The sequence below is a fragment of the Mastomys coucha genome, unplaced genomic scaffold (assembly GCF_008632895.1).
Source record: "Mastomys coucha isolate ucsf_1 unplaced genomic scaffold, UCSF_Mcou_1 pScaffold7, whole genome shotgun sequence".
Taxonomy (NCBI): domain Eukaryota; kingdom Metazoa; phylum Chordata; class Mammalia; order Rodentia; family Muridae; genus Mastomys; species Mastomys coucha.
In genome coordinates, this window is record NW_022196913.1 from 11,706,417 (window position 1) to 11,730,011 (window position 23,595).

At 44.6% G+C, this 23,595-nt stretch overlaps 1 protein-coding gene across 3 annotated transcripts in view; it reads right to left on the minus strand.

The window, feature by feature from the left end:
* Positions 1-23,595, minus strand: part of Pfkp (phosphofructokinase, platelet) — a 63,579-nt gene that overhangs the window by 39,302 nt on the left and 682 nt on the right. For all 3 annotated transcript variants that reach the window (XM_031359651.1, XM_031359649.1, XM_031359650.1), the window contains exon 2: positions 10,177-10,250. In XM_031359651.1, coding sequence (XP_031215511.1) covers positions 10,177-10,250 — 74 coding nt within the window. The remainder of the gene's footprint in view (positions 1-10,176; positions 10,251-23,595) is intronic.

Genomic DNA, 23,595 nt, shown 5'->3' on the forward strand with positions numbered 1-23,595 from the left:
AGAGAGAGATAGAGATAGAGATGGAGAAAAAGAGAGAGAGAGAGAGAGAGAGAGAGGGGAGGGGAACAGGGACAGGGACAGGGAGGAAGGGGGAGGGGGGAAGAGAGGAGGGAAAGAGGGAGGGAGGAAGGGGGAGGGAGGGAGAGAGAGGACTTTGGAGGAAGAGGTGGAAGGAAAGCAGAGCAGAAACATGAGGCCTGGAGAAACCACAAGTTAGTTCTAAGGGGGTCTCATAGATAGGAAAGATGGTAGTGTAGTGGTAGATCTGCCCAATCTAGGCGCACAGCTTGTATTTATATTAATTGAGTTGTGTTTTAATTGCTGAGGAATATTTGGGTTGGAGATTTACTGCCACACCTTTCCTCTTATTCTTTTAACATAAATATTGGGTTCTGTTTGTTGAGACAAGGTCTCATGCACCCCAGACTAGCCCTGAATTTACTGTGCAGCTCAAGATGACCTTGAACTTCTGCTTCCCCTACATCTACCTCCCATGAACTAGAATTACAGGTGTGCACTGTACCGGCACACCCAGTTTCATTTGGTGCTAGGGATTAAAGTCAGGACTTCCTATGTGTCTGGCAAGCATGCTTCTAACTATCCTGCATACATAGCCAGCCTCAAATACTGATTTGATACTGTAAAATTTGATTTTTTTTAAAACAAAGTGTTGTGCTACTTAGAAAACAAGAAAAACTACTGCACGCTTTCACGCATTCCAATGGTGCTTAGATACAATAATCTTAATTATTTTGCATAGTCTAGATTTGTACAATGAAGGAACAATTCAAAAGAATAATGAGAAAAGAATAGCTGGATTCCTATTGCAGTTTAAAGCTTCCACCCCACTGCACCCTGAGAGCTTGCTAGGAAATGACTTGATCTTTACTGTGAAGTCTTTGTGCTCGCCTCACATTAGAAAGAGAGCTGCCACCTGCACTCTAGGCTGCCTTTGACTAAAAGGAAGAGTTATTACCAACTTGGGAGAGCTAATTTTACCCTACTTCATTATCATACGGAAAGTGAGATCAGCTTATTTCCTATTGAAGCAGAAGGCTAAAGACTTAATGTAGCCAAAACATTTTCTAAAATTCCATTTCATACTCTTTCTTGCTTTCAAAGTCAGTTTTATAGTCATGTATTTATATTAGCAAGAAACATTGTTCAAAATGAGCTGCTCATAAAGACAAAAAAAAACACACAGCATAAGTTCTGTCTATGTTTTTGTTTGGGTTTTGCTTGATTTTAAAGATTTTGTTTTATTTTCATTTGCATAGGAATAAGTACCCCCAGAAGCCAGAAGAGGGCATCACATACCCTGCAGTAGGAAGTTATAATCAGTTAGGACCTACTGAAGTAGTCCTAGGAACTGAACTGCAGGCCTTTCTAAGAGTACCAAGCACTTTGTTATTTTACTCTAAATATGTATTAAATTATCATTTCAAGCCAGGTGTGATGGCACATGTCTCTAGCCTGAGCACTTGGGAGGCATAGGCTAGAGGGGCTCTGTGAATTTGGGGCAAGCTGCTCTACAATACAAGTTGGAGGACAGCCAGGGCTGTTACATCAAGAAATCCTGTCCACTGCCAAAAAAAAAAAAAAAAAAAAAAATTGTCATTTTTCTTCCTTCCCGACTTCTCCACAACCCTTCCTTCCTATTACCCTCTCCCAAATTCGTAGCTTCTTTGTGTGTGCATATATATATATATATATATATGAATACATACTCCTAAGTATATAAATATATCCTGCTCAGCCTGTGTTACTTGTGTATGTGATTTTAATAGACATGCTAACATAAAAGAGAGAAACTAATAGGACCTCAGCCCTACACAAAGAACTATAAGCTACTAGGAAATTCTGAGATTAGAAGACAATGGTCTTCCCCAAATTGGCTATCCAAACCATGTGGACAGCCCTGAAGTCATGTCCATACAAGCAAATACTGGGCCATCACTCCAGCCTCATGCCCTTTTATTTCCAAGACAAGATTTCACTCTACACCAGACTTGTCTCCAGGCCAGGTTAGCCGTGGACTTATGGGAATCCTCCAGCTTCAGCTTCCTGACTGATGGAATTACGTGCATAAATCACCACATGGGTTACCAGTGGCTTTTCAAATTCAGGATCTTGGCTTGGTTTTACCCACAGGTAAGGCTCATGCAGCACCTGGAGTGCTCTGATCACCTCTCTCCCAAGGGCTCTGAACTAAAGTAAAAAAGTCACAGCCACCCATAAAAAATGTACTCAGTGGATTAAATTACTTAATGGAAAATTCCTATAAAGAAAGAAGCCATTGAATTTGTCCTTGGTAAAGCTGGGTTAGCTCTAAAATAGATTCGAGCATGGCCAGACATTGTATGGTCCTGTACTTGGAGCTTGAGCAAACCACTAACACTAACTTCATTTATTTTGTCCTTTGACATTATTAGATTTCCTTAATCCAAAGCTAACAGTGCACAATTTCAGGAAAGCTATAAACCTAACAGCCACAGCAGGAAGGAGGCGGGTCCGCCTTCTACCATAACAGTCAAATCTACAGCCAATGGCTGATTGTGACACCAACATCCTCAATGGGAACTCACTCAGCCTCACTGGGAGTGACAGTGGAGATAGCCAAATCAGGGAGAGAGTCCATCCTCTTTTGCAATTTGACAATGTTAAGTGTGTCTAGATGGTCTGAAACCAAAGCCAGTCTTGATGGCTGTAGGGCCATCAGTCAGGTATCAGGTCAGAAATGGCACATGGCATACAAGTTTAGTATATAAGAGCCAAGAGCTAGAGTAGTTTAAGCATTAAAAACAAACAAGCAAACAAAACAAACAAAACCAAAAACTAGCACTCACCCCTGTGGCTATTACTGTTACTCCATTCTAGCCAGTGTTCCAGTGGAAAGGGCAGGCATTCATTATATGAACTGGCCTTTTGTTAATCAGTGAAAGTTAACCAGTGTAGCTAAGAGTCTTGCATGTCAGTGGGAGGGCTGGACCTGACAGGGTTTGTGCAGGTGACAGCTCCTCAGGAGAAAACGTGTGGTGATGTAATACAGCTCCACCCTCAGACACCACTGCTGTTAGTTTAGGCAGATGCAGAGGTTAAGCAGTTTAGGTATTAAGGAAGTTACAATATACAAATAGTTAAGTTAAAACTCACAGAGGCCAACTTGAATGAGTTGTGGGTAACACTGCTTCAATGTGGAAGCACTGACAGGGCCAGTGGAAGGGGGCATGCGGACAGGAATGGCATTTGATGCCAAAGATGAACCAAGAGATGTTTTCAAAATTCAGCCCTGGCACACATGATGACTTGTTTTCAACTTACAAAGCCAGTGAGAATCCTACCCACTGGCTTTGTCCATGCATGTCAAGAGCATGAGAATTACCCAGATTGCAGCACAAAATCACCTCTGTGCTCATTTCTCCAGGTGTGGGTCCACCATCAAGTACCCTGGCTGAGGAGACAAGTACACTTCGGAATAAAAGAGGCGAGGCTAGAAAAGGGTTTTGTGGATTTTTCTGTCACAAGCTTAGCATTGCTCACTTGAAATGCCAGGAGCTGGGAGTTCATTCTACAGGACTTTAGGAATTCCAGCAAAGTGAGGGGTGGGGAGGATTCTCCATTAGAAGAGGGAAAATGGTGCCAATCAGAGGGTTAGCATAAAACCTCCTTTCCTTTCATTTCTTTGACATCGATCTTTCTACTTTATTTATTTGTTTGGGGACAGTCTCATGTAGCCCCGAATAGCCTCAAACTTAGAGGCTGCCCTTAAAACTCCTGTTCTTCCTGCCAGCACCCCCAGAGTGCTGGGAACACAGGGATGCTTCTGCATTTACGCTGTGCTGGGATCAAAGGCAAAGCAGCAAGCTCTTAAGTGAGCACTCTCGCGCCTGCACCACATTCCCCAGCCTTCATTAGGATATTAACTCAGGCAGGCTATGGTCAGGGCCTAAAACAAGAGACTCTAGAGTGACAGGCTAATCATTTCAAGATGAAAATGCAGGCTGGTATAAACCAGAAATAGACTTGTCAACTGCAGGACACAAGGACATCGGACAGAGACCCTCAGGGAAGATGACGTAGGTTCCATTTTGGTAGATCTGTGAGGTCATGACAGTATCAGAATTTGGGGTTAAGATTTAGAATAGCAATAAGATGTAGCTGGACTTTGTTCACAGTGTGGACAGTGAGAGATGAGCTTGGACAGTATTTATAAATGGCTGCCAATATACAATATCAAACTGCTAAATCTTTCATTTAAAGATAAAAGCCTAAACCTAGGTTACCCTTTCTTAAGAAAAGAATGGTTCTTTTAAAATCTGCAGAGACCCTTCAACAATAGGACATTAAACACATACAATAAACTAAGGCAATGAGAATCCTCACTTTTTCAGCTAGGTTAGTTCCCCTTTTCTCTATCCTGGGTTGGACCTACCCAATTCAGGGCAGCCTGCTCTGGATATGATCTTTCCTATAAAGTATTTATTGATCTTGCCTTAACACTACTACGGAGCTATGGCTTTCTGTGGGCTGTTAAGGCAAAAATCAACAACAAAACAAAACCAAAAACCTTAAGAGCAATTAAAACAAACAGGAGGAGAAGAAAGTAAAGAACAATCAGCTCTCTAAGTAAGAAAAAGTGGGTTAACCCACCAACCCATCCCATCTCTCCTGGAATGGGGCCCAAGGGCTTCACACGCACCACACGTATGCCTGACCCAGATCCATGGGCCTGAAAAACAGCAGCCAGACAGAACAGCTCGGCCTGAGCAGGTGCCAGGCTTTTGCCAGAAATACCAGACTTTTCAGGTTCATTCATTTTCCATGCACTTTCAGAAAAGAAGAGGGGAAGTGGGAGCAAGAGGATAAGCACAAAGAGAGGAATAGAAGGAAGAAGAGGAACAGGAAAAGGAAAGAACAGAGAGAATTTAATTATTTAATTATTTATTTTAATTATTATTATTATTACTTTAATTATTAATTATTAATTAATACTAATCTGTTTAGCTATTCCAATCTTCCGGTAACCTTGAAAGTTCTAGACAAACTGAGAAACTAGAGCATACATTGTTGTTGTGTTTTATAAAAAAGAAAAGGAAGGCCAGGGATATGTTTGGTAGGGCAAGATATGGTGGTGTAGAAGAGGGTGCCTCTGCGGCCCATGCTGAGGCATCCCTTCTCCCTGAGGTACCAGCCACATGAACGGTATAGTATAGAGTTTGGGTTTTTTTTGTTGTTGTTTTTTCTTGAGACAGGGTTTCTCTGTGTAGCCCTGGCTGTCCTGGAACTCATTCTGTAGACCAGGCTGGCCTCCAACTCAGAAATCCACCTGCCTCTGCCTCCCAAGTGCTGGGATTAAAGGCGTGCACCACAACCACCCAGCAGTATAGAGTTTATTTAGGGTATGGGGAGGGGAGTTGAGGGGGGGTAGTAGAGACAGAGAAAGGCAGAGAGAGAGAGAGAGAGAGAGAGAGAGAGAGTAGAGTCTGGCTATGAATAGAGGTGGGGAAGGGAATGGGGAAAGAAGAGACAGAGGGGAAGAGGGGAAGAAAGCAAGAGAGCAAGAGAGTGAGGAGGAGCAAGCAGCCCTTTTATAGTGAGTCAGGCATACCAGGCTGTTGCCAGGTAACTGTGGGGCAGAGCCTAGAAGAAATGCTAGCATACATGGAACAACATGTTGGGATGAATCACTAAATGATGCTTAAAAGCATAATCCTGAGCACCTTTTCCATTCAAATCAAATAGATTGAGATTAACAGTCCCTGAGGAGAGGGACTGTGCCTCCAGGGAACACCTGCCATCTCAGAAAGATCTTGACTGTCGTAACTATCGGGAGGAGGTACTCTGGCATCGACAGGGTAGATGAGATAGAGGCAGGATGCTCCCTAACACCCTGCAGTGCACAGTACTTCCACTGCCCACCCTGAATGATCTATCCCATCGCAACTGGCACACAGTGCTGAGTGAGGTTAAGAAAGAAGTCTCAGTGTTGGGTCACCTCATGATTCCCAGAAGGTCTGGGAGTACATCAGTTTAGTCATGTGTCTCGATTCTGTGCCTGGCTGCAAACCAATAGAGTCAAAGGCAAGCATGTTCTTGCCTTGCAAGCAGCCAGCAGCCAGCCCCTTTGTAGCTAGTGCTCAAAACCATTCCACATGTTTTCTACCAGTGACAGGGAGAGGCAGAACATCTTTAACATCTTTGTTTTCCCCTCCCCACCACCTCATTCTTTTTTTTTTTTTTGAGACAGGGTTTCTCTGTGTAGCCCTGGCTGTCCTGGAACTCACTCTGTAGACCAGGGGGCCTTGAACTCAGAAATCCACCTGCCTCTGCCCCCAAGTGCTGGGATTAAAGGTGTGCGCCACTACCGCCTGGTCCCCATTCTTTTTCTGAGATTTGGAGGCAAGATCTTCTCCAGCCTTGGCCTGGAACTCACGAGGTAACCAAGGATGCCTTTGAATTCCTGAAGCTTTCCTGCCTTCATCATATCCAGCACAGATATTACTCCCAGGGTCAAATGAGGACACAGGATCAAAGGGTTAACGCATCCTTCCCCAGGCCCTGACTGGACTGCTTGCTGTGGATCCACAGTTCCCTACCTAATCCTTGGAAGAGGCGTACTAGGGTTCTAAAGGTTTGGATTTTCAAAGGCAGCATGAATGTGATGGCCTGTGTGGCTTGGGGTGACCACTCAGTGGTGGCTATCCCTGTAGGTGTCAGTTTCTGTACAGAGAGGTAGATCCCCTCACAGCAGATAAGCTGAGTCAGGATAATTTTCAGCCTCACTCCAGGTTACCAGAGCTTTGCTGTCAAGCATGTGGGGTAAAAGCTAACTGATCTAGGGGTTCTGTTTGTGTTTTAAAATTACAGAAGTGCAAGTTTTACATCTATAATGGATAATGACGCTCCACAGTCAATTCAGACACTGCGTATTGCTACTGAAGGAAAGAATCTCATATGTTTGCCAAGTCCTTGGCATCCTTCGCCTCCCTCTCATAACAAGGCTTTCAGAGTCTTAGACTGAACATTTACTCATTTCCCGCAGCTCACCAGCCAGAGGGTTCAAAGAGTGCTTGAACCGATCTAATAAACCCTGTCTTACAGTCATTTATTGTTGGTTCTGTTTCTCTAAAGAGCTCAGAAAACAATAGAGGATAAATCTGGTTAGCCTCAAAAGAAAGATTAAATGTCTTCCGTTGTAGGCTGACAAGATGTTCTCCCTCTCAATTCTCTAATTTGTGAAATGTGCAGAGTCTGGTAGACACAGGTCTGGAGTTATGTAAATATCACCAGAACTCAGACAGATAAGACAGGATTCGACAGAGCAAAGTACAAACACAGGAGATGCAAGAACTGCAGACGAAGGGCGTCTGAGGAAGCATGGAGAACTTACCAGTTAGCCAAGTCAGACCCTCAACCGACAGCAGCCTGTAGGCTCTTCCCCAACTAACACTCAAAACAGAGTTGACTCTTTACGGAACACCGCACTTCTCAACATTGTTAGAATGGAGCCAACTGAATCTTCAAGCTTGAGGACTGCCTTGTCCATTTTAAAAGGTGTTAGGCAGGGGTTCTGCTGTTACCCCCTGGATGCTGGGTACAATCACCTCTCTAACAATGAGATTATCAAAACTGTTTTCAAGCAATGGCAAATGTCCTTCGGTATAACTCAGCCCTAAGGTAAGCTTGGGGGGGTGGGGGGGGCGGCGGTTCACAAGGTGGAGCTCCTTCTGTCCCTGCAAAGCACCGAACAGAAATTTGAGGAATGACAACTGTTTTGTTTGACTATGAAATAACAGAAATAACTCCTTCCTTCCCGCATACACCTTACTGAGTCCCCAGCAAGATCAAAGCAGTGACTCATACGGAACTTTCTACTATGCACTAGGTGCTCAGCTGCGTGCAGCAAGAGCAGAGGACATCAGGCCTGCGGCCTGTGTGAAAATCACATGGGCTCCTGGGAGAACAGTTCTGTAGACTCTAAGTCGCTAGTGAATTTGAAAGTGCTGCTGATTTTAACAGGAAACCTCATCTGGCGCTGCTCCAACCCCAAAGAGCTCCTGAAAGCCACATTTACTTATTAAGAACTGCTCTGGGGCCAGAACGCAGTTTTATCTCAAGGCTCAAGTCAGGATAGAGGTGGGGGAGGGGGAGAGGGAGAGGAGGAGGAGGAAAGGAAGGAGGAAGAAGAGGAGGAGGGAAGGAAGGAGGGATGGAGGGAGGAAGGAGAGGGAGAGGTTGAGGGAGGTGGAGAGAAGCTACCTCTGTGTTCACAGGCAAGCTCTGAGAGAAAAGCAGAAGGAACCAACTGAAAAGCAAAGGTCCAACTGAAACATGGAGCTGACACTTGAAGCCCAGTGGTCCTAATAGGTAAGTCAATAGTCTCCCCCTAGACCCTGGCATGCAAATGCAAACCCTCAGGGAAGGAGGAAGAGGAGGAAGAGGGCTTGTGCTCTGTGTGGCATGGATCCCAATCTGTGATTACACCTCACCCAGCAGAGCAAGGGATGGCAGCAGTTGGGATCAGAGCCCAGGAATGGAAATTCACAAGGCAAAGTTGACCATCACATGTTCAAATGGTAAACGCTAATGCAGTTTGAATGGACTAGGGGTTAGAACCACAGCCAACTGCCCAAACGTAGGAAAGAAATATCACGCAGCCACACATTTTGAAAAGCAAATTAAAACACAAGGGTCAAGGAAACCTTTACCAAGCAAATGATAAACACACAGTGCAGTCATTTCACAAAAGATGCATGAGTATACCAGCCAATGAGACACGCCTGTCTGCAGGAATCTGATGTCATCTCTTGGGAGCCAGTGGGATTCAGAGTTAGGGTTGGAGGGGCTTTCAGAAATATGCTTCTTCAGCTAGAGGTATCTATCACAATGGTCATGGCTTTTAGACAACTGATGCCATCATCTATGGACCAAGGCATAGATCCAAAACACAGAATTTTAAATAGTAATGTAGACCTGAAAGTGTTTTGACAGTTTGTAAGTAGTTGAGGAGTAACTTAAATGGGCCAGCAACATAGGAATCTTACACATCGGTTTGATGGGACACTACCTCATGTGCTTCTAGGGCAATTCCCCTGTCTCTTTGCCTCCTACCTTGTCATAGTACTAAGGGGATTACAGATGAGTGTGACCACAGTGGCTTCTACAAGGTTTCTGTGGATTCACATTTGGGTCCTGTTACTTTGTGTGGCAAGCTCTTACCCCACAGAGCTATCTCCTCGGCCTTGAACTGATCATTTAAAAAACAATTCTTTTCCATTTTGAGCTCCATTTTCCAAATATAAAAATAATATCCTGTTCCTTATAGTTCTGGAGATAAAGTGGCACAGTACATGTTGGTTCCTTCCTCACAGGCTATATATTTCCTAAGCAGCCAGGGCCTCAAGCACAGGAGACAAAGAGCAGTTCCAGTGTGGTTAGTTATTGCTACTTAATTTCAGTTTGGGTTAGTACTAGAGATAATGCATTTTTGTACATATTTCTCCTCATTCACTCCTCTTCTTCCCCAGTGTCCTCTTATCGCTCTTGCTACCCCTCCCCCAGCCTCTCCCTGTGGTCCTCATGTCACATTTTGTCACCTTCTCTCCCCTTCCTGTCGTCCTATACCTTCAGATGTCTTCTTGCTGTCACAGTCTTTCCAGTTTCACATCACACACACACACACACACACAAAATCTAAGATCTGCAGGAGAACAAATGTTTTCGTCTTTCTGAGTTAGTTTCTTTCACTTAACATGAGGATTTCCAGTTGCAGTTGTATCCACTTCCAGGCAAACTCATGACATCATTTTTTATTTGTGCACTAATAAAATTCCACTTAACCCAGATTCTTCACTGTGAAGCCAAGATGTGGCCAGGCGTTAGGGTGTGGCATCAGCTTCACATTAATGATGGAAAGCTCAAAAGCGATGGCTTTCCGTTTCTGGCACTAGTCTTTGAAATCAGCTCACAAGCTGACATCCTCAGAATCATTGGCCCAGGAATCAAGACCAGGAAGTTTATCCCACCATGACTTTTGTGCTGTCTTATCGCCTCCTCCCTCTCACTTCGGAGGCTAAGGCAGCAAGAGAGAGGAGCCCTGTGAGCTCAGGGCTGTGAGCAAGTGGGCGGGGCAAATTCCTGAGTTAGAAACAATGGCAGCCGGAAGCAAGCACTGACCTCATATATAAAATACATTTTGGCCCCCGTGTAGATTCCCATGCGCACCACAGCCCGGACAGCAGCATTCATGCCTGTGGAAGGAACAGAAGCAGTTGTCAGTTAGAGAGCTTGAGGTCAGTTTACCAAGACCTAGATAAACTGTGTAACTGCCTATGCTTGTTTCCTCGTAGGCTGTGACAATGACACAAACTTCAAGGACCAGTATAGTGAATACAAACACCTGAAAAACAGGGTACCCAGCATATTGGGGTTCCTCTAAGGGTGGGGCTCACATTGAAAAAGAGCCTGGGATATTTTTAGTTCAGAATATCACTCATCAATTTGTTGTGGATTTTCCTTTTTTGAGACTAGCTTGAGGCTGAGTAAAGCTTCCAGCTCCTTAGCCTCCTGAGTGCTAGGATGACGGACGTCTGCTCTGCAGTACAGAATGTTCGGCAACTCCAGACAAACACTAAGGGAAACAGAGGGCAGATACTGACAGCCAGATACAAAGAAATTAAGAACAAAGGGGACAATGGGCCTGTGGCTTGAGGAGAACCTGGATAATTATTTCATCCCTGGCCATTGGTGTGATTTCTTTTTTAAAAAAAAAGTCATAATTACAGAACAAGTCATGTCATTTTTATTAGAAGAGAAAGTGAGATGAGCCAGCCTCCTAGAAATCTCTATCTGTTCTCAAGAGAGAGCAGGAGTATTTCCACGCTTAAAGAGCAGCAGTGAACAGTGTGTGTGAACGAAAAGACCAGAAGCTCAGTTTCACTTTCCACTGAGGTAACAGTTTTTGGAAACTGAAAACTGACTTTAGTAGCCTGTCAGTGGCGTAACAGTTGAAGGATCTTGCATCATCTTAGCTCAGGGTCAAAGGCCCAGCAGGAGAGAAGGAAGGAACAAGATATAATAAGAACCATACCCAGCAAGGATGGAGCCTTCAGCCTCAAGATGAAAAGCAACTGGGCTCTCAGGCAAGCTCCTCCAAGGCCACCATTCTCTCCAATTCTCCCACCCCGTGTCTTGAAATTTTGGGAGACAAATCTCAGACATAGACATGCTATACTACAGAAAGATGACAAGGGACTGTTTAACTGAATAAGTACACAAACGAAACGGGAGCTGGGGACACAGCTCCATCCACAGAGTGGATACTTCACAAGCATGTGAGCTGTGAGCCCTACCATGCATGTAAAGAGCTGAGCACCACAGAATGCCTGCACTCCTGACCACGAGGTGAAGACAGGAGGATGACTGGAACTTGAGAGCTAGCTAGTCTGCCCATGTCAGTGTGGTGGAGATTCATTAACAGACCCTGCCTCGAAAACTAAGGTGGAAAGACACTAAGGGAGGCACCAGGCCTCTGGCCTCCATAGTAAATGAGTTCATACCCACACATACAGGGACACACATTTTCCTCATTTTCACTTGTGCAAATCACTTAGAAATATGCACATGCCTTCATCATGTAAACCCAGTCTCTATTTAGCTTTCCCTTGAAATCATATTTTGGAAGCTGAAGACTTAATTTGAGTAGTCCTCTTTGGCATAAGATACCCTGTATCACTGGGCAGTGGTGGCACATTCCTTTAATCCCAGCCTCTCAGAAAGCAGATACAGGTGATCTCTGTAAGTTCGAGGCCAGTCTGCTGTACAGAGTGAGTTCCAGGACAGCCAAGGCTACACAGAGAAACCCTGTCTCAGGAAAAAGAAACATATCCCGTATCATTGGTTCTGGCTTATAATTACACATAAGGAGACAGCCATGAAGGCACCTACCCCTTAAAATACTTGGTAAGGCACTCAACTGCTGTGTCCTTGTTCTTGGACTCAGCAATAAGTTTGAAGAGTTTTCTGCCAAGAAAATGACTGTTTTTCCAGAGGTATACATACAATGCGCCAAGCTCCTACTCTGAAGAGTCCATGGAAAGGAAACCCAACCTGGACACAGGCATCTCTCCAGGAGAAGGGTGAGCTCTGTGTGTGTGTATGTGTTTGTGTGTGTGTGTGTGTGTGTGTGTGTGCATGTGTTGGCCCTTACATTCTAGGTGCATGGATAAAAGTATCACATGATAGCTCCTACAGAATGTCTGTGGTTCTAGAGCTTTCTACTCCAGTGGCAATCGTCTAATGGACCTCTAGGTGCCTAAGCTGTAGAAACCCTGGTAAATGGGTGATGCACTGCTCTCGAAATGGTATTTTGGACTCTTGCTCCTCTTCGAAGACTTCATTCCCACAAGATTTTTTGCACAAACACATTTGTTTGAAAAACCTTAGGGGTTTGAAAAATGTGTTCCAAAAAGGGGCAGAAGGAACAAGATGGCTGAAAGCTGAGAGGAAAAGGAAAAGGAGGAAGCCTAGTGTGAGGGAGATGATGACTCCATTCCTTCTACGCTCCCAGGGGAGGAACAGAAAGAAACATGCAACTACTTCACACAGGGGAGATTTTCCTGATAACTTCCAACTCACCAGGAAAGATCATGCTTACACTCCAGCAGGTGACCTCAGGCCCAATGTAGACTTCCTAAGACAGGGGCTATATAAGCTGTATTCCTCAGGGGAGCCTGAGAGTTTGTGTTTCTCCCTGGTTCTTGCCTGTCTCCAGAATCCTTTGAGAGGCAGAACCCCATGTCCTGGAAGCTTCCATTCACTTAAATTAGTCCAAACACCAGGGATCCACCACACTGCTCCTTCAGGTGGGATTCTCTCAACTGCCTCTAAAGGCAGCACTTGACCAGGATCCTCCATCCCCAAATAGTGAAAGGGCCCAGGCAGGACCCTTCCGGGGAAGCCTGAAGCTCTGTAAGGTACTGACTAGCAGTGGATAACAACATCAATCAAATGCGAAGTTGCGATCTCAGCTTTCCCTGTTCGTCTGGTTTGTTTCCATACTTCAGAATGGAAGTTTCAAAGGCAAGTTTCAGAGAAGAATGCCTACCAGGGCCAGGGTCCTGCCTAACTGCTAATGAGATTTTACCCCCACCTCCACCCTCTAGCCCACTTTGGAAGGAATACCGTATACAGTCAGTGGGGTAGAGAGCTGCATCAAGGTGGGCTCCCTTGGATGAAAAGCAGAGTGACATGAACCCCAGGAAGGTTAGGAGAAGGGATGACAGGGATCAAGGAGTGAAGAAAGAAACCAATATGTAGACAGGCACCCTTACAGTTTGGGTTTTATAGTCTTCTGGGTGAACATCTCTGTTTAGTCATTTGGCTTACGGCTTTGCTCGTCCTTGGCCACCCGGTCATTTGGGACAAAGAGCAGATTCAAGAGTTCCCACTCACACTCACCTACTGTTTTTTTCCAGAACAGTTACAACACAGTCTTCATTCACTCATTTGTTTAGGTTTTATACTCTGACCCGGGAATCAAAACAACTTCCCTGTTTCCATAGGGGAAATGTCATCTTTCTCCACGGGAGTGTTTCAAAAGAAGTCTAAATCCCAGCCCAGTGTTCCCAGGTTTGGAAGCTTCTTGGCAGGAATAAAGACGATCTGAAGAGACCTTGGTGTCCCTTCCTTGGTCTATTGGATTATTAAAACAACAGGCCCTAAGGAACTGGAATTTCCCCCGGAATCTCTGCAGAAGGAGAAGGCTGGAGCTTGGTGCCAGCCAAAGAGGAGTTTTCTCTCAGAAAGATCTGCACAGACTTCTGCTGAGTTGTCAGAACACTGCAGGTACATTGCAGGTAGCAGGTTGTGGCAGCACATGGCTTTAATCGCAGCACTTGGAAGGCAGAGACAGTCGGATCTCTGTGAGTTCAAGGCCAGCCTAGTTTAGCCAAACAAGTTCCAGGACAGGCAGGGTTGTTATACAGAGAAAAGCCTGTCTCTCAGAAAAACCGGAAAGAAAAAGCAAACATCTTGCAGGAGGGACTGTAGCCTGGACAGAGGTAAGTCACCAAGGGGCGTGGCCACACTAGACCAGGACTGCTTAATCTGGCACATTTCTTGTCTTCAATTTAAGCCTAAACCTGGAAGGTTTTCTGGACCTGGAAGACAGACTTGGGTTAAGGTGGGGCAGTCTCTGAATATCTTTGTTTCTCCTCGCAGGTGTGGTCACTTTGAATAAATCTCATTCTTCGGCTTTTCACTATTAATATGTTTAATTAGCTTAATGAGGACTGGGGCAAGAACCCAGTGTGGCACTGCCCCTAACAACTCCAGGAACAGGCACAATCTTCTTACAGAACTAAAACTAAATACACATGGAGGCAACAATGGTGCTGTTAGGTGGGAGTGGCGTATGTGTGTGTGTGTATATGTGTGTATGTCTGTGTGCATATGTGTATGCATGTATGTGTGTGTATGTCTGTGTGTATGTCTGTGTGTATGTCTGTGTGTGTATGTCTGTGCATGTCTGTGTGCATATGTGTATATGTGTATGTGTGTGTATGTCTGTGCATGTCTGTGTGCATATGTGTATATGTGTATGTGTGTGTATGTCTGTGCATGTCTGTGTGCATATGTGTGTATGTGTGTGTATGTCTGTGTGTATATCTGTCTGTGTATGTATGTGTATGTGAGGATGTATGTGTGTGTATGTCTGTATATACGTGTCTGTGTGTATGTGTGAGTATAAGTGTGTGTCTGTGTGTATGTATGTGTGTGTATGTCTATGTATATGTGTATGTATGTATGTGTGTGTATGTGAGCCTGTATGTGTATGTATGCCTATATATACGTGTCTGTGTATATGTGTGAGTATAGTGTATATGTGTATATGTATGTATATGTATTTATGTGTGTATGTGTGTGTGTGTCTGTGTGTATGTCTGTGTCTATGTGTATGTATGTGTCTGTGTGTGTGTTTCTCTGTGTATATGTGTGTGTATGTGTGTGTGTGTGTAACTGAACAGCAGTACAATGGAAGGAGTAGTGGACACAGTATCAAACAGCTTCTCCGTAAAGCACAGTGGAGGAGAAGCAGCAGCAGCCTCACTCCTTTCCTTGAGTCTGGAGTATTTCATTCATAGGCCATGCAAAGATACCTTAAGTAAATCTGTACTTAGAGGGTACTGACAGGCAAGCATCCCCCATGGCAAAGGCTTACTTTGAATTTCTGCTCTGATAGCACTTAAAGCTGTGCGAATGTGAAAGAAACTGTTTGACATGAAAGGGCTAATCACCCTCCTCATCCAATCCCTGCACATGACCTACAGACACCTAGTTACCATCCTCACTCCCATAAAGTAGTACAAATATTAAATACCAACTAATAAAATGAATTAAGGACAGGAAAAGCATTCTGTCTAATAAAATCCTATCATAATTTGGGCTCGTTCTTTCTCCATCTTTGGGATTGGAAGAATAATATCAATCTCACTTAACTCTTTGGCAGTGCAAGTGTATTCCACAGAACTTAAACAGCCATTCACTTAGTGAATTTCCATTATTTAAATTTCTTTTGGAAAAAGAAAGTCAAGGTGGCTTAAAGGGGCTACTAGTTTGTCAAAGACATGATTGTGAGGAGCTGGAGAGATGACACAGAGGTTAAGAGCCAGCCATACTTCTCCAGAAGACCTGAGTTTGGTTCCAAGCACCCACATATTGTGGCCCACAACCACCTCCAACTCTCAGGATCCTACACCCTCTTCTGGCCCCTGCAGCAACCCACACACTTGTGGCATTCATTCGCATAGACACACATAAGTAAAGCAAAAAGGTCTTTTTAATAGATGGTAATAAAACATGCCCTACGTTATTCTTGCTACTATAGTTACTCATTAAGCTCTGTCACTAAATGACATTGATATGGATGGGGTGTGTATGGAGGGAAAGAATCCAGGAAAGTCCTGGTTACCTTGTGGTTATCAAGCAGGGAACCACCCTGGCCCCAGGTCCAAGAGTCAACATCAGATTTATAAGAATGTTTTCATCTGCCCGGACATCACACACACCTCCATATATGTAGACTGAAAGTCTATTCTTCGCCAGGGACTAGCGGGTGACTTCACTGACATAACAGGGGGAGACCCTGGCCCTCTAGAGCTTAGAACAGTCAGGAGAGGGCAAACAGAAGTAGCATAAGCATGTAGATCAAACCCACCAACAGGATTTGGGAATTCAACTCAGTAGGAAGAAGAAAATCTGGAGACTCTGGGTTTGGTTGGCAACAGAAGTAAATGAATGAATGAGGGGCTGAGCAGACCATTCTGTTGATAGTGAATGGACCCCACAGCCTACACCTGCAAACCCAGCAACTGGAGGAGGAGCCCATGAAAAAAAGGCAGAGCCCAGGGGGCTTATAGGTGATCTGGTCTTGCTGAAACGGAGAGCTCCAGGTTTCAAAAAATCATACGAGTGTCTTATAAAATAGAGTGGAGAGGTGACTGGGAAAGATGTCTACTCCTGTCCTCCACAGGTTTCCACACAAGCAAGAGCCCTCACACACATACATACACAAAGGACACAGATATCCAGATACAGACAGACAGATAGACACACACACTGACTGAATAAATAAATATAAATTAGTAGTAAACACTACTAAAATGGTGTAGCTGCTTAGGAGAAAAATGACCAGCAGAGTGCTACAGGAGACTAGGGGCATGCAGGATTTGGGAAGCACTATAGCAGTCAACCAAGAGCTTCCCTAGAGAGTGAGCAGCAGTGTCTGAGAGAGCAACTAAAGTGGAAGAAGTTAGCCAGATAGATGGAAAATACTGCAGGCCCTAAGGCCAGAGTGGCCAGAGTCTGAGGTGTCTCACTGACTTTACTATCATCTAATCCCTGCTTATACTCAGAACTTCCACACAACTATGTAGAGTAATTTTTAAAAAATAAACTATTTTCTAATTTCGTGTGTGTGTGTGTGTGTGTGTGTGTGTGTGTATGTTTGATAAAAGTTCCTCCCTCATATTTTCTTATCCTCTTCCCCCTCTCACCAAATCCCTTCTTCCCAAACACCCTCCTACCTTCATGTCTTTGTGTATTTATTCGTATGATTTGGTAAAGGCAATTAGAGATCTCTGAAGCCGGGCAGTGGTGGCGCATGTGTGTCTTGTCCAGACTTAAATGTTCTACTATAATGGTACTGCACACAGATTCCAGTCTTAATATAAGAAACATCAATACACAGTACAATAAGAATGTTATAAAATACTGACTTACATGCACACACAATTTCACTTTACCTCTTTCTGTTACTTTCATTAATGTGGCTACTATGTCATTTATAATTACCTATAAAATATAGGTTACCAATGAAAACCTTGATGTTAATGGACAGAGACGCTCTTGAATATATATTCAATAATATGTACACAGCTTGCTCACCTATCAGTCCTTATTAAACACTGGTGAATGCTCTATATCAGGAGCGGATGGGACCTAATTCCTATAGAATTTTTCAGTGACTTTTTTTTTCCTGCCTGTTTACTTGTTGCTATCGTGAGGACCACGGAGAAGGAGGCCTTCTCCCCAGCCTTCCTATACCAGCTTCTTTCATATTCAGTCATTCTTGTTTCTGCAGATGAGTTCTTATCTATCTTGTACCCTCCCCTACTCAAAAGCCCTTCCGTTCCTTCTGAGGCCCAGTGTCCACAGTAGCAAGCATCCTGTCAGTCACATGCCCCACCCCACCTCCTCAAGCCTCCAGCGCTAACTTCCTGCTCTTTCTGAGTCACTACACTCTAGTTCTCTGTCTCTCCGTTCCACAAACTGACCTTTATCAGAGGCAGCCAGTAGCCTCAGCATGGCTTCCCCAGGTCACACTAGGTAAATCCAAAGTCTACACACGGCCTGTTCTGGCTGGGACCTCACCCAAGCCCACTTCCACCCATCCCCCATGAGGGCTCTGGCTCCCTGGCCTTGGGCTATTTCCTACTGGCTCATTCCAGGCATTTCAAAGTTGTGGTGGCCTCCGTAGAAAAGTAGCCCACCCCACTCCTGACTCTTGGTGAAGGATTCTTCTTAGTTCCCAGCAGCCTCTGAGATACACAGTCCTTTGATTCACGTCATAACAATGACGTCAAAAGGACTCCATGGTTCTACCTAAGGTTTCACACATTCCACAAACTGTTCCTGGGTGGAATGGTGACACAAGAGCACAAACATTCGAAATAATAGTAAACCAGACTGAAAAAAAAAAATGCAAGACAGATGTCTGCTTGGGACAACTACACACCCACCCCTTTCAATGGTTTCTAATCAGAAAACTAACAAGTGTATTTAGATAATGGACACTATAGTATAGAATCCTCTCAGTCAAGATGTTGGCCAAGCTCACAAAGCAGTCAACAGAGGGTATCTGGGTTGAAATATTAGGGAAGCCTCCCTCGGGAGCCTGGGCTTGCAAGCAATCACTCGGGTGATTCCTGAATCTTGTGCCATCCGCACCCACCCGGGGATGGAGTGAACAGTAGGGAACTCCAAGTACACATTTCCAGCCTTTCACAGACATGCCCTATCACCATGTGAATCTTCACATCTTTTGGGCCCTCCTGGACCAGCATGCAGTTAGCGGGTCCAGAACAGATTAGCCTTTCCTTTGACACCGTATCTGACTTCTGCCTGAAGACATCAGGTGATAAGGGGTTGGGGACTGACTATAGGCTAGTGGTGGGGAAAGGAAATGGAGAAAAGGCAGAGAAAATAAGAAAACCTTGAAAATAAGAAAGAAAACCCCATTGTCATTCCAGTACCCAGAAGACAGGGCCTATAAATAAGTCTTAGTCTAGGGAGACTGTTCTGTTACGTTTTAAAGCTTCATTCATCTAAATGGGCACAATTCTTAAAATTCCAAACAAAATACAAGATGTCAAAGGTCTACAAATGCAGAGGCTTCAGGGAGGAATCCAGCTTCCACGGAGAGATTTGGTAACTAGTCAAAAGACCAGTCAAAGCTTGTTGAAGAGTATAATTCAAAAAGTGACTCAGCTACTTGCTGAATTCAGCCATCTACTCTTCATCCTGAGTACTCTATTTAACATAACCACTCACACACTCAGTGACTGTGGTAGGTAGTTGAATGCAGCTTTGTATCCTGACATCAGTCTTCACCAAGCGGCAACCTTATCTTCTTATCTCTAATTCTGATGGCTTTTGATAGCAAATCAATTGATCAAAACTTAAACAGCCTGAGATTCCCTGATAAAAGGCTTCCTCACAATCAAGACCTTGAGTTCTCACAAATGGAAAGCACGCCTCAGGGTTTAACTTACTTATATCTAGCTTGCACTGGTCATCGGGAACACGAGCCACAAAAAAGATACTTGTCCTCAGAGGAAAAGGGATACACTAGGGCTTGAAGAGCAGCCCAATTGTAAAGCACTTGCCTGACTTGTGCAAAGCTCTGGGTTTGATCCTCAGCACCAGGAAATAAACAAACCCTGGGCTGTCATGCAAAGCACCTACTCTGTGCTGGACTTTGCCTTGTATTTTTGCTCAAATAATTATATTTTAACTTGGAAAAATCCACTCAAACACAGAGCTGTGGAGGTCATATGTCTATTGTTCAGAAAGTCCTTTTGCATATACTGGTAGCACAGTTATGGGTAATGACAAATAGGGCTCTCATGTAGGTGTTCAATGAACGCAGACGTGTTTTGCTATTCCCCAGGAATTAATTTCAAGACCCTTTCAGAAACCAAACCAAGGAGTCTGAAGGCCACCTACAAAAATGACAGAAGTTGCTGGGTGGTGGTGGCATGCCCCTTCAGTACTAGCACTCAGGAGGCAGAGTCAGGCAGATGGATCTCTGAGTTCAAGGCCAGTCTGGTCCACAGAGTGAGTTCTAGGCCAGCCACAGCTACACAAAGACCCAAGAACAAACAAAAATGACAGAAGTGTTTATGCAACCTTACGCATCCTCCCATATGCCTTGAAGCATCTCTGAATTATTTATCACAGTACAATGCAAATGGCATGCACATGGTTATTATGCTGTATTGGTTAGGGGTATTGGTAGCAAAACGAGTTGGTATTTTAATACATGCTACATTTAGAAATACATATTCAACCAATGTCTGTCATTATTTGCAAATGTGAAATCTACAAATACAGAGGGCAGAGTGAATGTATAAAATAGAGGAACCAACTCGGCACGTGGGTCAAGTCTGTAGGCATCTCCCGCTTCTTACCTGCAATTTTAAAGTTCTTTAGAATTGTTAGTGGTTGGTACTCATTGCTCAAAGGATGAAGGGATAATTATGATTAATGAGGGTTTAATTCACCTGAAGACAACACAAATGGTTCTCCCTGTTGCTTCCCACTGGTGATTCTAGGTGGGAGACAGTCAACAAATATCACAATGCTTGCTGCCTGTCATGCCAGATGTTGTGACTACAATTACACTGAGAACTCTACAGTCAATAGCACATTGTATCTGTACCCGGTCAACAACACATTATAACTGTATCCAGTCTACAGCCATAAATTCTTGCCCTGACACTCAGTTCTTGTGAACTTCAGAAAACCAGTTCATCTTAAACTTCACTGACTCACGTATCAGATCAGAATATAACAAATGGTCTTTAATGGCTAGCTATTTCCACAGAGCCCAGAGAGATTCATGTAGACTCTAGGCAGGTGTTTTGTAAATATTGTCTTAATGTTGATCTCTCCATAAACAGTAAGAAGCTGAGCCTGCCCATGGATTCTGACTAACCTGAACGCCACCATACACCAGACCTAGTGAGGCCACAATCTAATTTTTTAAATTATTAATTAGTTGATTTGTTTGTGTGTGGGGGGAGGGGATATGAACATGCTGCGGTTTGCAGGAGTCAGTTTCCCCTTCCACTGTGTGGAATTCAGAGTCTGAACTCACCAGTCTTGTCAACACAATCTCACCGCTGAGCTATCATCTCAGAAACCTGCCATAGTCTATCCAAAAGCATTAATTATTTTTGTACAGGACCTAATACTGCCTGAAGGTCTGTACTTCGCCATAATAAACTTGCCTACCTAGCAATGTGGAGTTCATTTTAGGCTAATGTGAGATTAATGGTGAATTTTCAGTTTCATTTTTTAATGGTATAATATAAATCCCTTTGGAAAATAGAAGCCTTCTGTTGCTTTTATATTGGATGTTAGGTTACATGGTTTTAGTCCCCTCACTGTTGCTATTACTTCAAAAAAAGGGGGGAGGCATGTATCTGCTCTGCTGACAAAGCAGTTTTACAGAGAGAGATCCATGGTTCAGTTAAGAGTATTTTAGGTTGAGATTTCATAAAGCATCATTTAAGTCCTGCTACCATCAGATATGAGCCTCAAGGCCTTCTTGAGTTACTTATCTCTTTATCAATCTCTCTCTCTCCACCTCTTAAATGAAGAACCCCATATCCTGGAGTCATGTAATGAGGCACAGAGATGAGACCTGTAAGGCATTAGCATATAAGATGTGTAGAATACACACTGCACTAGCGATGGCCATTTCAGTGCAATGTTATACTATCATTCTGTCATTATAAGACTTGAATTTGCTGCTCCCCCACCTCTGGCAATGAACAAACTCCTCCCTCAGGAAAACTCAGGTACTGATGCAGTCAAGAGGAAATGGTGAAAAAATGAGGGGACTATAAAACATCTTTCACCCCAGGAATAACGCTGCTCAGTCCAGGACCTCCGTGTATATCTCGAGAGAATTTTCCAGAATAAAAAACAAAAAGAAAAAAAACTGCAGGTCCAATATAGTACCACAATAAAACATGACTGTTTATTCGAGTTCTTAGAAAATCCAGGCTTGAGAAGTGAGTCAGAGCCGGTTGTGAGGGTGCTCCGCCAGAGCTCAGGTGTGACAAGAGATAGTGGACAATGCCACCTGTTAATCTGAGAGCAACCTTCTTCCACAGATCTGATACTCTACTATCCCAGCAATGATCAAATGTAAGTTTTGTTCTCAGCGACACCTTTTCCTCAGAAGAGGCCAAATGGCTTTAAAATCCAGATTCCCCAGTTCTCACCTGAGGTAGATCCAAGATAAGCAGAAAAGACAACAGAGTTCCTCTCACATCCCCTAGAATCTCACATGGTTGCACGCGGGCTGAATACTTCAGGAACATTTTTGGACAGGGATTTCAAAATGATAAGCCATCAATATCGGTTTTCTAACTGACCCAGGATGTTAATTCTGAAATAAAACCTTTATTGCTTAAGCTTGCAGCCCTAGTGGCCATAAGCCTCATCCTGTAGTGAGAGTGTCTTACTATCTTAGCAGGGTTCTGTATAAGGATGCTATTTTTCCAGCCTCCGGTGTATCACAGCACGCTCTGTCTGTGGGAAACCAGCCCTACATGAGGAAACATTTATACAGAGGAACTCCTTACTAAAGTCCTAGTATTACTCCAACTCTGCTTTCTGGAGAGGAAGGCGGGCCTAGTGCCCTACGGTGACTAATGTTGCCATTGGTTCCTTTAAGATGATGGGAGGGAGAACACCAGGGACCCCTCACTCGGAGGACCCAGCTTCCGGTGTTTGTGAGCTCTGCACCTCGAAGCTGCACTAACGTGAGTAAGCCAGTGTGGGAAACCTAGACCTGGAATACACCGGAGGTGACGGGCCTGGCATCACGTAGGCTCCCACGCCGGGCGGGGCGGTGCCCTAAGCAGCTCCCCAACCTGCGGTACTGGCGCCAGCCCCGCCCCGCTCAAGGGCGAAGGGAAGGTCATCCGTGGGGTGGGCGGAAGGCAAGGACACCAGCGCCAACCCTAAGCCCCCCACCTTCACCCCCCGTCTTGCGCTGGCTTAGAACGAGGGAAAATAAAACATGGCATTTGGACTCATCTAGGGCAGAGGAAAGAACTGAAAATCAAAAGCAAAACCTGGCTCAGGGAAGTGTCTGCAGCTGGTGCAGACCTCAAGCCTTGGAGAGCACATACACGATGAAAATGTAAGTCTTGCTTCTAGTGAGTGTCCCCATCAAGAAATTAGCATGAACTTGGAAAGCCCACTGTTTGTGAACCCCAGCCCCGACACGTGTACCCAGGATGAGAGGCTGCGGCATAATATAGTCATCCCATTGCTCTTACATTTTAAGTATTCTCTTAGTTTATCAAATCCAAGAGTCCAGGAATCTGAGTCCCTTCAGCTCTGAAAGCAATCCCGTCATTGGGAGAAAAGGGAAGCCTGCAGCTGGTGCTCAAGTGAAGGCTGATGACGTCCCGGAGTCCCTGCTTCCTGGTCTTTCCCGTCCCGGGGAGGCTGGCCCGGAGGGCCTAGTGACCCATTTTAGTTTTCAGTTTTGTCACAATCAGGAAGGCGACTGGAGAAAATCTGTTAAAGAATCTCCCTAGTGAAAACACGAGACGCTGCCTGGCAGCCAATGCCACACCCGAAGGGACCCCTGCGCGCCCCTAGTTGCGCATCCCGCAATGCAGCAGTGGAGAAGGCTCCCAGTACCGCTTGGGTGGCTGGACTAGGCTGGAGGCGCTGTGGGGACCTCGCTGTTTTTCCTATGAGTCCCAGGGATTAGGGTGGGGCGGGTGC